Source organism: Emydura macquarii, unplaced genomic scaffold (genome assembly GCF_026122565.2).
Source record: "Emydura macquarii macquarii isolate MOO-44397 ecotype Brisbane River unplaced genomic scaffold, CSIRO-AGI_Emac_v2 contig_1790, whole genome shotgun sequence".
Taxonomy (NCBI): Eukaryota; Metazoa; Chordata; order Testudines; family Chelidae; genus Emydura; species Emydura macquarii.
This window is the reverse complement of record NW_027131927.1, coordinates 15,235,525-15,250,955: the sequence shown is the minus strand read 5'-3', so window position 1 is coordinate 15,250,955 and position 15,431 is coordinate 15,235,525. Positions and strand designations below refer to the sequence as shown.

Genomic DNA, 15,431 nt, shown 5'->3' with positions numbered 1-15,431 from the left:
TTCTGAAAGAGTTACATATTTATCTTAACAAAAAAGACATAGTTTGTGGAAGAACTAGTGAAAAGTGTTATCAATTCTTTCTACATAAAATAGTTTAAGCTAGGCCTGCATTTTATCTCATACACGAGTGTATTAACCACTTTTACACCATTAGATTTGTTAGTACCTGTTAGTTATTTTCAACTCCTTTAGTCCTTTTCTTTCTATATATTTGATTCATAAAGGTATGATGTTAACAAAGAGTATGTTGAATTCTAAGGCTCGGAATACTGATTCTTAACCTGTAAGTAACCATACTCAGGAATTCTATGCATTAGGCTGTATCCCATAATCTGTGGCAGCTCCATGTCTATAAAACTTCAGATATTCTTGGAAACCATGACAACTAACAATGAACGAAAAAATGCTTACCGAAGCATATGTAAACCTGGAAGTTCGATACGGAATGATTGTTACAAGCAAATGTTTCCAATTGGGGAATCAACAAGGAAGAATGATTATGGGGAAAGAAGGACCCACTAAGAGATATTATCTTGAGGAATGTTGGTTCACTCAGTTTTAAGCAATTATGCCTTCACACATCAATCAGGTAAACTGAGAATGTATGTATATTAAAAGATACAACATCAGAACATATGGTTCTGGGAGAATATTCTTGGCAAATGGGTCCTTTTGTCTATATAATAACAGAATTTTTGGAATTTAGTTGCGGAATGAAACTGTGCACTCCAGTAGTTACAATGAAGAGAATACACAGAGCCACCTCTTGATCTTATATCAAGGGTGGTAATGTATCTATTCTTTCTGTATTCTGCATGGTGCTGTACTAATCTGATTTTTGATTAAATAATTCCAATTGGGCCTGTTATTCAACAATCTCAAATTGTCATTGACTTCAGACATGCAACAGATTTCATTTGTTAGGCTGTGTGTGTGTGTGTGCGTGTGTTGAATCAAATAATGCTGAAAAACAAATATGAACACCTATGTGAATGATTTACCTGTAAAACAAAAATAATTTGAATATATGCTTAAGGTAGTTTTATACAATAGTGTACAATTTGTTTTGAAGGTATGCTTAATTGTTTTGGGAAAGAGAAGGAAAGGGTGGATGTTGGTGCTTTGTACTTGTGTGTTGAGGGAGAGAATTAGCATTCTTATCGCTGATAAAAAGTGTAATTAATTCTTATATAAAATAGTTTAAACTAGTTCTGAAGTTTGTCAGCCTGGGGTGTAATCAATTTTACACTGTTAGATTTCTTTTAAGTTAGGCTGTACGTGTCTTTTATATAAAATAACACTAAAAAACCAAACATTTATCTGTGCGAGAGTTGATGACTTATCTATAAAATTATACAAATTAGTTTGAATGTATGCTTATAGTGGTTTATCTTATAGTAGTTTATCTATACCAGTTAGCTTCAATGTATGTCTAATTGTTTTGGGAAATAGGGTGGAAGGTGAAATGAGTGATGCTTTGTGTGTTCATTTTTTGCTAACTTTTAAAAATGTATTTGTCCTTCAAAAATTGTACAAAATTCAAGAGGCCTTTAATACAACCTAAGGCAGTAGGTGATAATTTATAGAAATTATAAAAGGCTGTGAAGAAATACAATACTTTTAAACAACCCTTTTGTAAATGAGGATTTTGTATGATATTAATATTCCCCAGGAACCTAGTACAAACTGTATCTGTGTAAACACTTTTTACAGGACAATTTGAACACTCTGCAATTTGTTTAGGCAAAACTTTGTTAAACTTGACCTGTTACAAAGGGCTGTCTCTGTGTTGCAGAATTATATTTGATCATGGAAATGAAGTAAATCTAGCAATTTCCTGTTCTTGGCATCTCTCTTTACGGTGTGATGTAAAATGTAAAAACATGCTTATTGTTATTTTTATAAATTTATATAAATGAATGATTCTATCTCAGTATTAATGGTTCTCCTTTACTCCTCTGACCGTAAGGTTTTATTGAAAATGGACTAACTGCATATAAAATACTTTTTTCTAAAAATGCCTGTCATCACATATATGTATTAATACTGTATTTTATCATTACTAAGATTTTTGTAAATTTAGTGACTTTATTTAGAAATGTGCTGTTAAAATTATTTTTCTCTAAAAATGCATTCTAATACATCTTTAATTTTCTGTCATTCAGACTTTGTACAACTGTTTACTACACTTTATTTAGAATTGCACTAAATGGGTATAATGGACATTTCCCTCTAAAAATGAAAAGGTGCGAAAGCTATATTCATACAGTTATTTCTAATGCATCCTATAAAAATAAATTTAAATAAAACATTAAAAACCATTTTTTTTTTCAAAATGATCAATGCCAAAAATACAGGTATCCAAAAATGAGACCACAAGGCAAAAAGAAGGGCATGGAAACCTGTTAAAATTTATATGATGAGAAAAAGTTATAGAGATAAAACTACTAACCTCAAAATATAAGATCAGCAAATAAATCTGTAGGTTAAATAGGCTTATTACTACAGCTCACCAATCCAAAAGAAAAGAACCTTTGATTTTTTAAATCTTCTGTAACGCTGTCACTTCCTTTTATTATTTGAATCTGCTCTTCCAAGGAGCTTATGTGTTTTGTTCTGTTCCTTCAAGGACTTTCTGGTGATGAGATGGCTCATTAAGCCTGCATGAGCAAAACTCTTAGACATTACAGAAGAACAGTCACCCAGACACATAAACTTTCCTTTAAAAGTTTTTCCAGCAAGAGATAAACAAAGAGCTGTGACAAGATAAACACAACTCCTTTTTGGGGAATAATGTCATAGGGAATTCTTACATCAACAGCAGCAGACACATGTAAAATCCTAAGCAACAAAGATCCTTTGTTTGTCCAAAGTATAGTACTTTTAAAAAGTGGCAATAAAGTGCAATATGAAACACTAACAGAAATGTTTCTAAACCGAATGGTTTTCAAAAATTCTCAGGTGAGGTAGTTGGCTATCAGCTGGCTATTCATAATTTATTAGTTATAGTGTGATAGTGCCTGGGTACTCCATAGGAGGATCAGGGTCTCATTGTGCTAGGTGCTGTACAAACGTGTAAGAAGGAAGAGAGTTCTTGCCCCAGAGATCTTATAATCTACATGACTATGGTGGCCATATTTCCCAAAGTGAAAATGGGACACTGTTGGGGCTCCCAAAACACTTGGCATCGCCACTTGATAGCCAAAGTCCTGGCACTTGGCAATACTGATCACCCCCTCCCCCTGAATGTTCCTCCACACCCTTCTATGGGGGTGCACCCCACTTTTTTGGCAAAACTGATTGATCATCAGTTAGTAAGAGTAAGTGGGACAAATGCCCAGTTTTGCCAAAAAAGTTGTTACCTCCAGGACTGAGCTTAAAATAGGATTGTCCTGGCCAAAACAGAATATATGATCACCCTACACATGATAGACAGGATGCAACAGGATGACAGGACAGACAAATAGGGTGAGGAACAGTGACGTGGAGATTAATTAAACTTGTACAGTTCTTGGACCTCCATTTCCCAGAGAGCGTGAGGATATAGTAAAGTTAGGGACTTCTGGAAGTGATGTCCTAATTGTCTACTAAGCAGGTACAGTTTGATGCCTCTCTGATCACACAGTACAGTTGGGAAGATGAGGTGACAACATGGATGGAGCTGAGCAGAAAAGCAGAAATACCAATAAGACTGTTTTTAGCTGGTTACTTATGGCTTTCATTCCTGTTTTAGGCTGGTGACAAGATGGAAGTGGAGGAAATTAATAGAGTTAAAGTGAAGAAAAAAATAAGATCTAATGAGAAGGCACCATATGTGCCAGCTGCTGGTGTAGAAACAAATCCTTTGAAAAAATTTACCATCCCTAAAATAAGGAGGACTGCTGATAAAGGTACAGTAAACTGGTAACTAAAATCCAAACTGAGTATTTTTGTCAAATGAAAATTGTGCATAACTGAGTGTAAGTGGTGTGTGTTATTCCAAAGCTCCATCAACAAATTGTAACACTTCAAAGCCTCGAAATCAACTGACTTGTTTCAAATTTAGCACCTGCCAGATGTTGTGAACTGAGCTGATTAAAGCTCAGAAACCTTGCTTGTCACAGACAGTAACCAGTATCTTGAATTTAAAATATAATTTTTTATTTTTGTCCAATTTTGCTGACACATCCAGAAAACCCTGCTCAAATGTCAAATATTCTGTAACATATGAACATTGATCCATGGAGTTAAAGAGAGAGAGAGAGAGTTTGCCAGTTTCTGAAATAGAGAAGATGCTTTTTGTTGGAGTCAGGTGCTATGAAGTGGTGACTTTGAAACATTGCCTTGAAATGTACTCACAGAAATTAATAGAGTTAGACCATGGCTATAAAAGAAGGCACAACTGCACCCTCCCTCAGTTATTTTCTCTGCCTGCCATTGGATCAGGAGTGTAGTGCCATTTCTTGTGGGGGCTTTGTGTGTTTGGTATTGTGTTGTTTGTTTTGTATTATGTAGAAAGGTGTAATCTTAGCTAGTTATGGCAGCTAACCCATTTCAAGATGGCTGTGGTGAATGCGCTGTGTGTAGCTGCACGTCGGGCTCTCGTTGGCCTGCCAGGCATATGGTTCAGTTGGTCACATTGAGCATTATTCAGTTCTCCTCCCCCTTTGCCTGAATTTACCTCAATCCGGTGGCGCCCCAGTCCAAGGTGCATTCCTCACTCACTCTGCCAAGTGGTGTGAGGAACGGGAAGCAAGAAGGCTCGGCTCTGTGATCACCACCAGGTCTCCCTCACATGGAGAGTTCTGAGGAGCTGTGGGAAAGGAGAGTCCTACTCTCTCCCCGTAGTCAGGAGGGAGGGAGAAAGCAGAAGACTCAAGGTGAAAGGAGAAGTGGGGGTAACAAGTCCGCGAGCCTCCCTAGCCTTTAGTATAAAGGAAAACTTGGTGTGTGTTCTTTGTTTGTATATTTCCTCAAGTGTCTCCTCACTTGTACCCTCCAGTTGATTTTCCTGTTTTTCTGTAATACCTCAAACTGGTATTGAACTCTTTTGGCACCCAGACCCTTTCTCTGGCTCGCAGCGTCACACTTCAGAATGGTCACACTTGCAGCTGCCGGCTGTAATCTGTCCTGCTCGGCATGCTAGATCCTCGCTCCCACTGAATGCCCAAATTGCCATACTTTTGAAATCACCCTCTTCCTTGGGAGACTGGTCAGAGGCTGCTCCTCTTCTTAGCAGCTGTGGATTTGGCCACAGCCATCCTAGAGTCAAGATGTCCAAGCCTGATTATTGCAACTCACTGCACCTAAGATTGGAGCTGCAAGGCCTGAACATGGTCCTCTTGGTACAGAATGCAGCTCCCTGCCTACCTAGGACACCAAGGATATGTCAGCCCAATGCTCTGCTTTCTGTGCTGGCTTCCTGTTGAACTCAGCATTACATTTATGGTCCATGTTCTGATATTCTAAACCTTCAGTGGGATTGGTCCTAGGTACCTGGGAGATTCTCTTTCCTCTCTGTGAGCACCATCTCTTACAACAGATTCCTTCCTTAAGAGCAATGAACTGTTCCATTATGTGAACCATACGAGACAGAACTTTCTCAGCAGCTAGGTCAAGACCCTCTGGCAAAGTATTTAGAATGACAAATGGTCTCAGAATTGACAGCAAAAGCACATTGTTTTAACTTATCCCTGTGCTATGCTGCGTCATCTTTGTTAAGTGTTTGCCATCATTAGCTGAGCCGACTTAGGGCTTGTCTACATACAAACACTACAGTGGCACAGCTATAGCGCTTCTGTGAAGACACTAATTATGCCAACAGGACGGGTAATCCACCTCCACAAGAGGCGGTTGCTAGGTCGACAGGAGAATTCTCCCATCAATAGAGTTGTCTATCCTGGTGGTTAGATTGGTTTAACTGCGTTGGTCAAGGGTGTGGATTTTTCACACCTATTGAGCAACATAGTTATACCAACCTAATTTCCTAGCGTAGACAGGGCCGTAGTGAGTTTGCTATCAATAAAATCTACTTATGTCTGTCTGCAAAGGGTATTGGAAAATGTATCCTGTATTCACCATTTCCTTTGTTGTGTTTCTAGTTTCTTTAACAACCTGCTGCACTAATCAGAGGGAGTATAGTAGCATCAATCATACTTTGAGCCAGTCTCGTCTCAATACAGGATGTGACCTGCAGTCTTCATGGCAGTTTGGTGAGATAAAACTGGTACACAATGAAGATCTGGAAAAAAAATTTGCTGCGAAGAGGTAGGTGATTGCGAAGGGAATGTCAGTGAATTCACTATGGTGACTTTTCATGACGTAGCCCTCTGCTGTTAATATTCACCCATTGTCCTTTGCCATTGTGAGACCAGCTTCCTCCACTGGCAAGTCAGGAACGCCAATGCTGCCGTGGGGCACACTTTACAGAGTGTCCTTACATGTGATTTGCTTGCTGTGTAATATGACTTTCATTACTTCATTTTGTTTTAAATTTCATCCCAGCTTTTCCTGCCTACTTTCTTTATCTAGCTACATGTTTTTGTTTACAAGATCTTCTTGAGACTGTGAGCCAGGTTCTCTGGCCTGTTACATTCTCTTTCAGAATCTGGCATTGTCTCCCTCTGCAGATGATTCCTCCAGCAGGTGGGAGCTGCCGGCAGGCCTAGAACTGTCTGTGTAATCTTCCCGGCAGCTTCAGGCACAGGGAGTGTGTTGGCACAAAGGAATGGAGAGATGGTGCGGCTGAAGTGCACTGCCCTCTGGCTAGCTGCAACCAGAAGACAGTGCCTTAGGCATTATCCATCAACTGCTGCAAATAAGAGCAGACTCAGGCTTCATTAACTTATGCCAGTGCCAGACGGAGGATCAGGGAGCCATAAATGGCTGTGACAACTTTCCCTCTGCTTCACCCCATCTCCTTAATCTTTGAAAAGCATAGGCAAGTTATGAAGCTGTGTAGCTTTTCATTAATAATGACCTTGGTTTTTGTAGTTTCATGCCAAACATTTAAAAGCATTTAAAATAGAATTAAATCCACAGAATATCATGTACGAACGGGCATAGCGCATAGCTCATAACCCCTAATGGAACAGAAGTTTCCAGTTTTTTCCTGTTATGTGATAAGGTAAATTGGCCTGTCTGCATGTGAGGCTTCTGTTCGCTGGCTGGAAGTGCCAGCCCTGAAGAAAGGCAGGTCTCATAGGGAATTACTGGTGATGGAAAACCGCTTTGCAGCACAGTCTAATTGTCAGCAAAGGACTGATTACTTTGGATGATGTTATTATTTATTAACACAAGTTGACGGGGTGAGGCGTTTCTTTGGTTTATGGCGCTCATACATTTCAGTACTGCTATCACACACGTGCGCTAAACAGTTCTAGATCTGCTATTGTGGGTGGGTGTCTATAAGCCAGAAATGTGAGATGGGCACCATTATGATGATGAGAACTTCATATGAATAAACAAAAAGCTTTATGAAGCAGTTTATTACATGCACCCCATAGCGGGGGTCAGGGTCCATGAACAAGCCAAGTCAGTACTGTAGCCAGAGTTCAGATACAGGCATGAGGTCAAGGCTGGGTGGCCAGAGTCTGAGGGGGTCAGGAGATGGAGGCAAGGCTGGAGAGGATCAGTAGCAGGGCTGGATCAAGTTCATAGTAGGGAAAGAACAAGACTGGAACAGGGGCTTGGGCAAGGCTGGGGCAGGAACAGGAACTGGAGCAGGAGCAGACTGGGAGTCGAGAGAGTGACGGACTGCAATGCAGCAGCTGGGTTCCTGGCCAGATAGTGCTGCTCACAGGCATCCCTGGACTGGGCTTGTTGAGATGGGACTAATGGAACTCATGGAGCAGGTTGGGGCATGGTTCACAGGAGTATTCCTCTGGGCTGTGACCTTTGCAGTGTAGGAACTACAGGAGCGCCCTTTGGAGGGTCTTGGAATTGAGGATTTAATTCATCAGATTTTCTTCCTGATCGTGCACTGTGACTGTAGGAGGCGGTGCCTGTGGTCATCCTGGCGGGGAGCGGGGGGGGGGCAGGTGTTTTCAGTAGGTAGACAGGGAATATTGTGTGTACTAACATCATGGGGGTTACCTGGAGGCGGAAAGTGACTGGGTTAATTTGCTGGGTGATGAGGAAGACCAAAGTATTGGTAGTCAAGTTTGCAGGAGGGAAGGGAGATGTCCAGATGTGTTTTGTACCTGATGGTGATGGGAGGGTTAGCTTGGTGGTGGTGGTCAGCAGATTACTTATAGTCTGCCCTTGCGGTTTCCAGGCAGCTGGGCTCTTAGCTCGTCCTGAACATGGTGGTGGTGTTCAACCAGCTCAGAGGCAGCAGGAATGTGGGAAGTTGAGGGAAGGGACAGGTGGGACCGGGAATGGAAACCATAGTTGGAGAAAAAGGGGCTCTGATGTGTGGACTTAGGCTCTGAGTTTTTGTAGGCAAACACCACGAAGGATAGAAGTTGGATTCAGCCATCCTGGTGGAATTTGATAAAACACCATAAGTACTGCTCTAAAACTTGATTTACTCATTCCGACTGCCCATCCACATGGGGGATGATAGGCAGTGGAAAGACATAGGTCAACATCTAAGAAGCAGAAGAATTCTGCCAAAAATGGGAGATGAACTGTGGCCCGCAGTCTGATGTAATATTGGGAGGTAACCCATGAAGCTTAAAAACATGGTAAAAAATAGATTGGTTGTCACCTCTGCAGTGGGAATCTTGTGGCAGAGCGTAAAGTGGGACATCTTGGAGAGGAAGTCTACGATCACTAATATGGTGATGTGGTTCTGGGATTAGGGAACTCTACAATAAAATTCATTGATCTAGAGTCTCAGGGTCAGGAAGGAGTAGGTAGGGGGACTAAGGTTTAGTATGGGGGACCATCGTGAGGCAGCATACTTTGCATGAGTTGATGTACGATCTCACAGAGGCGTGCAATCAGGACACCAGAAATGGCGTATGATCAGTTTCATGATCTTCCAGTGTCCACAGTGGTTGGCCAGAGTTGAGTTGTGGCATAGTTGGAAGATTGCAATATGGGGTGTGCCTTTGGGGGCATAAACACGGCTGTGGAAAAGAAGTATCCTGTTCTTGACAGAGAAACCTGGGTCAGGCTTGGATTTGGGCAACATCTGTTTAGTCACCAATTGGTCGCTTGGTAGGGAGGATTTTATAAGGGCTAACATGTCCATGGTCACTAAGATGTTGGTGAAGTGATGGGGCTTCAGCATGGTGGAGGTTGCTGATGGTCCTTCTTTGCTATCAAGGTACTCCTCCTTGTGGGAGCGTGCATCAGGTTTGCCATTCCGGCCTCCAAGTCAATAATACAGTGTAAACTCAAAGCATGAAAAAAAGCAGGGACCATCAGATCTGGCGCTGGTTGATGTTCTTTCCAGATCTCAGGTGTTCTAAGTTTTTTTTGTGGTCAGTGAATACTTGAACAGGAAAATGCGTACTCTCCAAATGGTGATACCATTCCTCAAAGGCGGCCTTGATGGTCAGCAGCTCTTTGTTACAGATTTTATAGGTCCACTCCATAGGACTTAGCTTTCTGGAGTAGAGTGAGCATGGATGGAGAATGCTTGGTGACCCCTGCAGCAATATTTCCCCAATGGCATAACTGGAAGTGTCTGCCTTGACAATGAAGGGCTTAGATGAATCTGGATACCTTAATATAGGTGTAGAGGTGAAGCCCTTTTTCAGTTGCTTGAAAGCCTGTTGGGCCTCCGACGTCCAGATGAGGGCAGAATTCTTATGGAAGAGTTGGGATAATTGTGGCCACTACTAGGGAGACTTCCTTGATGAAGCTCCAGTAGAAATTTGTGAATCCCAGGAAACACTGGATGACATGGATGGTCCTTGGCAGGGCCCAGGTCTACAGTGGCAGTGACTTTCCACAGATCCATGCTGATCCTGTCTGGCAAGATAATATAACCCCAGGAAATAGATGGTGGTGCAGTCAAATTTGCATATTTCTAGCTTGCATTTTGGCCATTTTTCCTGGGGTGTTCCAGCACTTATCAGGCAGGCTGGTCATGCAAAGTCTTGTTCTCCAAGAAGATGAGGATGTTGTCTAGGTAAATAACAAATTGGTCTAGGATATCCTTGAAGATATAATTAAAAACACAAGTATGTGACTGGGGTGTTGGAAAGGTCAAATGGCATAACTAGGTACTCATAGTGGCCATACTTGGTGTGGAAGGCTGTCTTCCAGTCAACGCCCTCCTGTATGCGGAACAAGTTGTATGCACCATGCAGGTAGAGCTTGGTGAAGATGTTTGCTGCGCACTGACCCATTCTAGGAGCTTGTCGATCAGTAAAAGAAGATATTTTTTCCTGACGATAATCAACACAGAGGCACAGTGTCCTGTCCTCCTTTTGAACAAACAGGATGGGGACTCCAGCAGGGGATTTGAAGGACCAAAGCAAGTTTTTAGCCAAATTTTCATCCAGGTAATCCCATAGGGCCTTGAGCTCAGGTTCCAACAACAGCGAATAAATGCATCCAAAGGGGATCTTTGCCTGTGGCTGGGGGTCTGTAGGGCATTTGTAGGATCAGTGTGGGGGTAAGACATTGGCCTTCATTTTATCAAACACATCTGCAAAATTGTTATACTTGACCAGGATTGATGTATCTTTGGAGGCTGAGGTAGTACCGAGCAGGGAGAACTCCTTCTGAGGACAGATTTGAGTTTTTCCCTGCTAGGTCTTCCTAGGCATTGCAGAAGGCAAAACCCAGAGTTAGACCATACCTTCTGTGCTGCCCATGAAATGTTGGGTTGTGGAGGGAGAGCCAGGGGAGGCCCAATATGACCTGAAAGTGCAATGAAAGGATCTGGTTGATTTTCAGTTTCCTGGTGGTCCCCAGGCCTGACATGGAGAGGGGCTGTCTCTTAGGCATCTGGCCTGGAGGTCAGCATACTGCCATCAGTAGTTTCTGTTTGCTTTGGGACAAGTTTACTCTGGATGGGCAAATGATTCTGAAGGCTCTGGAATAGGGAAGCCATCTCCAGGGCTGCAGTACCCGGGTGCTCCATCAACATCCAGGGGTCCAGTACCAACGAGTGTGTGCAAACTGTCAGGTGTTTCTGGTAGTCATGCCCAGTGGTTGGAGCGAAGGTCAAAGCAAGTCATAGGGTTGGGACTGGGCCGAGGATAGCACTGGAATTCTGATCTGGGGATAGGCTGGGGTCAGAACCGAGATCAGAGTCTGTAGACAAGCCAGAATCATAGTACTGTAGCTGGAGTCACGGTGGATAGTACATAAGTACCATAGCTGGACTACTGTGGATAGTTCTCTGAAAACATCCACTCAATGTGCAACAGCAGTCAAAAAATCTAACAGAACATTGGGAATCATTAGGAAAGGAATAGATAATAAGACAGAAAATATCATATTGCCTCTTTATGAATCCATGATATGCCCACATCATGAATATTGCGTGCAGATCTGATCTGCCTCATCTCAAAAAAAGATATATTGGAATTGGAAAAGGTACAGAAAAGGGCAACACAAATGATTAGGGGTATGGAACAGCTTCCATATGTGGAGAGATTAATAAAACTGGGACTTTTCAGCCTGGAAAGGAGATGACTAAGAGGGGATATGATAGAGATCTATTAAATCATGACTGGTGTGGATAAAGTAAATAAGGAAGTGTTATTTTCTCCTCATAACACAATTACTAGGGGTCACCCAAAGACATTAATAGGCAACAGGTTTAAACCAAACAAAAGGAATTATATCTTCACACAACGCACAGTCAACCTGTGGAACTCTTTGCCAGAGGATGTTGTGACGGCCAAGACTATAACAGGGTTCAAAAAAAGAACTAGATAAGTTCATGGAGGATAGGTCCATCAATGGCTATTAGCCAGGATAGGCAGGGATGCAAAACCATGCTCTGAAGTGTCCCTAGCCTCCGTTTGCCAGAAGATGGGAATGGGCAACAGGGGATGGATCGCTTGATGATTACCTGTTCCGTTCATTCCCTCTGAAGCACCTGGCATTGGCCACTGTTAGAAGACAGGATACTGGGCTAGATGAACCATTGGTCTGACCCAGTATGGCCGTTCTTATGCTCTTATGAGTCTAGGTGCAAGCCAGGGGTCGAAAGCTGGTGGTCAGAGTCTGAGGAGGATCAGGAGGTGGAGGCAAGCCTGGAGCGAGTCAGGAACAGGGCTGGAGCAAGGTCAGAGAAAGGCAAGGACAACACTGGAACAGAACTCGGGCATGGCTGGGGCAGAAACAGGAACTGGACCAGGAGCAGGCTGGGAGTCAAGAGAATCTGATACATTGTATGACTGCAGGAGGGTTCTTGGCTGGGTTGTGCTGTTGAGTGAGAAGCCCTGGTTTGGCTGCGGGGCTACCTCATAAGTGGTCCTTGAAAACAGAGTAGGTAGGAGTAGGGAGATGTATTACTTCTGTATTTGGCAGTGGGGCGTCCGTTGCTAGAATACTGTGTCCATTACTGGTGCCCACAGTTCAAGAACGATATTTATAAATTGGAAATGGGTCAGAAAAGAGCCATGAAAATAATCAAAGTATTGATGAATTGTATAGTCAGTTGCTCAACTGTACTTTGGTTCATTATGAAATATATTCAAGAGACCACATAACCAATATCAGTCAGGTTTATTTCTAGGTATCAATAATAGTATAGTACAGGAAGAAAGTTTGAAATGATACCAGTTTCCAAGAAGCTGTCTTGTGCAGCATTGTTAAATTCATCTTACACAGAAGGTGTACTTCTGAAGTTACACTCCTGAAGCTGTACTTTTTATATCCGTCCTGTTTACAACTAAAAGGGTACTGTGTGTCATCTGAAACTAGATTTAACCAATCAGCTTTCTACTTTGTTTTTCTGGTACCATGATTGTATCTCTTATCTCTTTGTTCTGAGCACATGCATTCCAGCTACCAAAGTGTGTGAAGCCACCTCCAAGGTTTGTACCAGGTAGATAAACCATGTAACTTGTCCTTTTCCTTTGGGACAATTCAGTACTGGCCTGTGAGAGTAACTCCCTACTGTTTGCAGTGGTAAAACACCCCTATGTCCTGAGCCTGACAGTTTTCCTATCTACTTAAGCAAAAGCTTACTTTAGCTAATGCAAGATGTTATGGGATACTTAGCATAAGTGAACAGAATTGTGGGAAAGTGTAACGCATTAAGTTAACATAATTTCCCAATACTTATATTAATACTACGCATATAATACCTTTTAAGGTGGTGTATACTGTGTCTAACACAAATGTGTTGGTTAACAGGCTTCCCGCTTGTTGCTCTGATAATTATATCAGGGTGACATGCTACATTTGGCTGCCTAAATGCTAGAGTCTGAACTGAGTGATCTCTTTTGTTATTCTGCAAGAGCAAGAGAGCTCCTTCAGGCTAGAAAACCTACCACTCACAAGAACTACAATCAGAAATGGAAGAGTCTCTTTTTTGACAGTAATTAAGGGGAATTGTTCCAGAATCCCCTCCTATTTCCACTGTCCTGGACTTCTTACTATACCTTAAGGAAGCCCTCTGCCATTGTTTCCCTTTAGATCCATTTAGCTGCAGTTTCTGCATACCATTTTCCTCTTCTAGGCTCTAGTCGTGTTTTTCACTCCACAGCCACACATTTCTTCAAAGGCCTTAACAGTGCATTTTACCCTGAGAGAGAGCCTGTTCCTTTAAGAGACTTGATCTTCGTGCTAGCAAAACTGAGGGAACCTCCATTGAACTTTGGGAGGAGTGTGGTGTGGTCTATCTACCCGTCTTATAAAACCGCCTTCCCCATAGACACTGCATTAGTTCTAAGGGTCTGGGAGTTGCTGGCAACTCTGAAAGATAAGGTATCCCTACATCCTCACCTGAAATGTATTCCAAAGGAAGTGACAGATTTCCACATTAATTAGGTCATCTCCCTCCTGGGTTCCTTTTCAAAACCTCACTCTCGCCCTCACTGGGAAACCTAGTTGCACACTATGGACATGAAAAGAGCACATTCTGTTTCTGCTCAGTGAGAACCGAGCCCTTCCGGAAATGCAGTAGGCTGTATTTGTGATATACAGGGAGAGGTGTAATGGTCAGGCTCTTTCCTTGCAGAGATTATACAAATGGGTCACCGTATCTATTTGTATTCAAGCTAGAATCCCCTTAGCAACAAGAATCAGCATCTATTTCACACGGGCTACTGCCACTTCAATGGTATTTTTCAGGTTTATGCCTGCCCATAGGGGAGATTTGTAGAGAGCAGCCACTTAGAGTTGGGTTCACACCTTCCCTAAGTAGTATTCATTAGCCCTGGCCCAGTGTTCACATGATGGATTTGGGCAGGCAATGCTGTAGTCTTTATTTCACTGGGGAACCTCTTGACCCTCTGTCCATTCTAGATGATATGGTTAGCTCATCTCCAACAGTTGGGAATGCACAGGCACTTTCAAAGGAGAAGCCACTTTAGTAACTTGTCTGAGAATCCTCTTTATACATTTGCATTCCCTGATCACCCTCCTGTCCTCTGCGTTCTTGTCACACTTGGAAACGCCGCAGTTTAGAACCAGAGTAATAAAACCACAGGCTTAGAAGGGACACCAGCATCATCCTGTTTAACTCCCTGCCAAGATGCAGGATTTGTTGGATCTAAACCATCCAAGACAGGTGGCTATCCAGCCTCTTTTTGAAAACCTCCAGTGAAGGAGCTTCCACGACTTCCCTAGGCAGTCTGTTCCATTGTCCTAACGTTCCTGCAGTTAAGAAGTTTTTCCTGAGTTTAGGGGAAGGAACTGAGACAGTTGGGGCTGCACATCTTCATATAGGTTTGGAAGTCTAATGTAAGCGTCACCAGGGAGCGATCATGCCCACCACATGGACACAGCTTTGGTAATAGTTCTGTGAGCTTGGTGCCAGGGGGCACTAAATCCCATTAGTGGCAGCATGCAGAGGTATCTCTTGAAGAATAAATTACCAGCAAGTGATGCTTATTAAGAGTGAGAGACTCCAGGAGCACAATCTATTTAGTTTATCCAAGAGAAGGTTAAGAGGTGAGCTGATCGTGGTCTGTAAGTACCTACACGAGGAGAAAAGGGCTTTTTAATTTATCAGGCAAAGGCATAAAAAATCCAGTTCCTGGAAGCTGATGCTAGGCAAAAGCAAACAGGAAATAGGGTGCCAGTTTTGGTAACTGTTGGGATAATTGGCCACCGAAAAATTCAGCAAGGGGTGTGGTGGCTTATCCATCACTTGAAGTCTTTAAGACAAGATCTCGGGGGTCAAATTTAGCCAGATAATCAGTGTGACTCCCATTATTAACAATTATGTCACTGCTGAATTGACCCAGAGTCCTTAATTCTGCACTTCTGTTGGTTCTTTTACTACAGAGGAGAACTGTCTCATCGTCATCCCTGCTCCCTGAACTTCTGTAACCTCACTGGACACCTTGGAATCTGTTCATTTGTTC

At 42.5% G+C, this 15,431-nt stretch overlaps 1 protein-coding gene across 1 annotated transcript in view; it reads left to right on the top strand.

Moving 5' to 3' along the window:
• The first annotated feature begins 3,745 nt into the window (after nt 1–3,745).
• Nucleotides 3,746–15,431, top strand: part of TEX15 (testis expressed 15, meiosis and synapsis associated) — a 72,913-nt gene continuing 61,227 nt past the window's right edge. Inside the window, exons 1-2 of the mRNA XM_067557359.1 lie at nt 3,746–3,890; nt 6,081–6,246. Coding sequence (XP_067413460.1) covers nt 3,746–3,890; nt 6,081–6,246 — 311 coding nt within the window. The remainder of the gene's footprint in view (nt 3,891–6,080; nt 6,247–15,431) is intronic.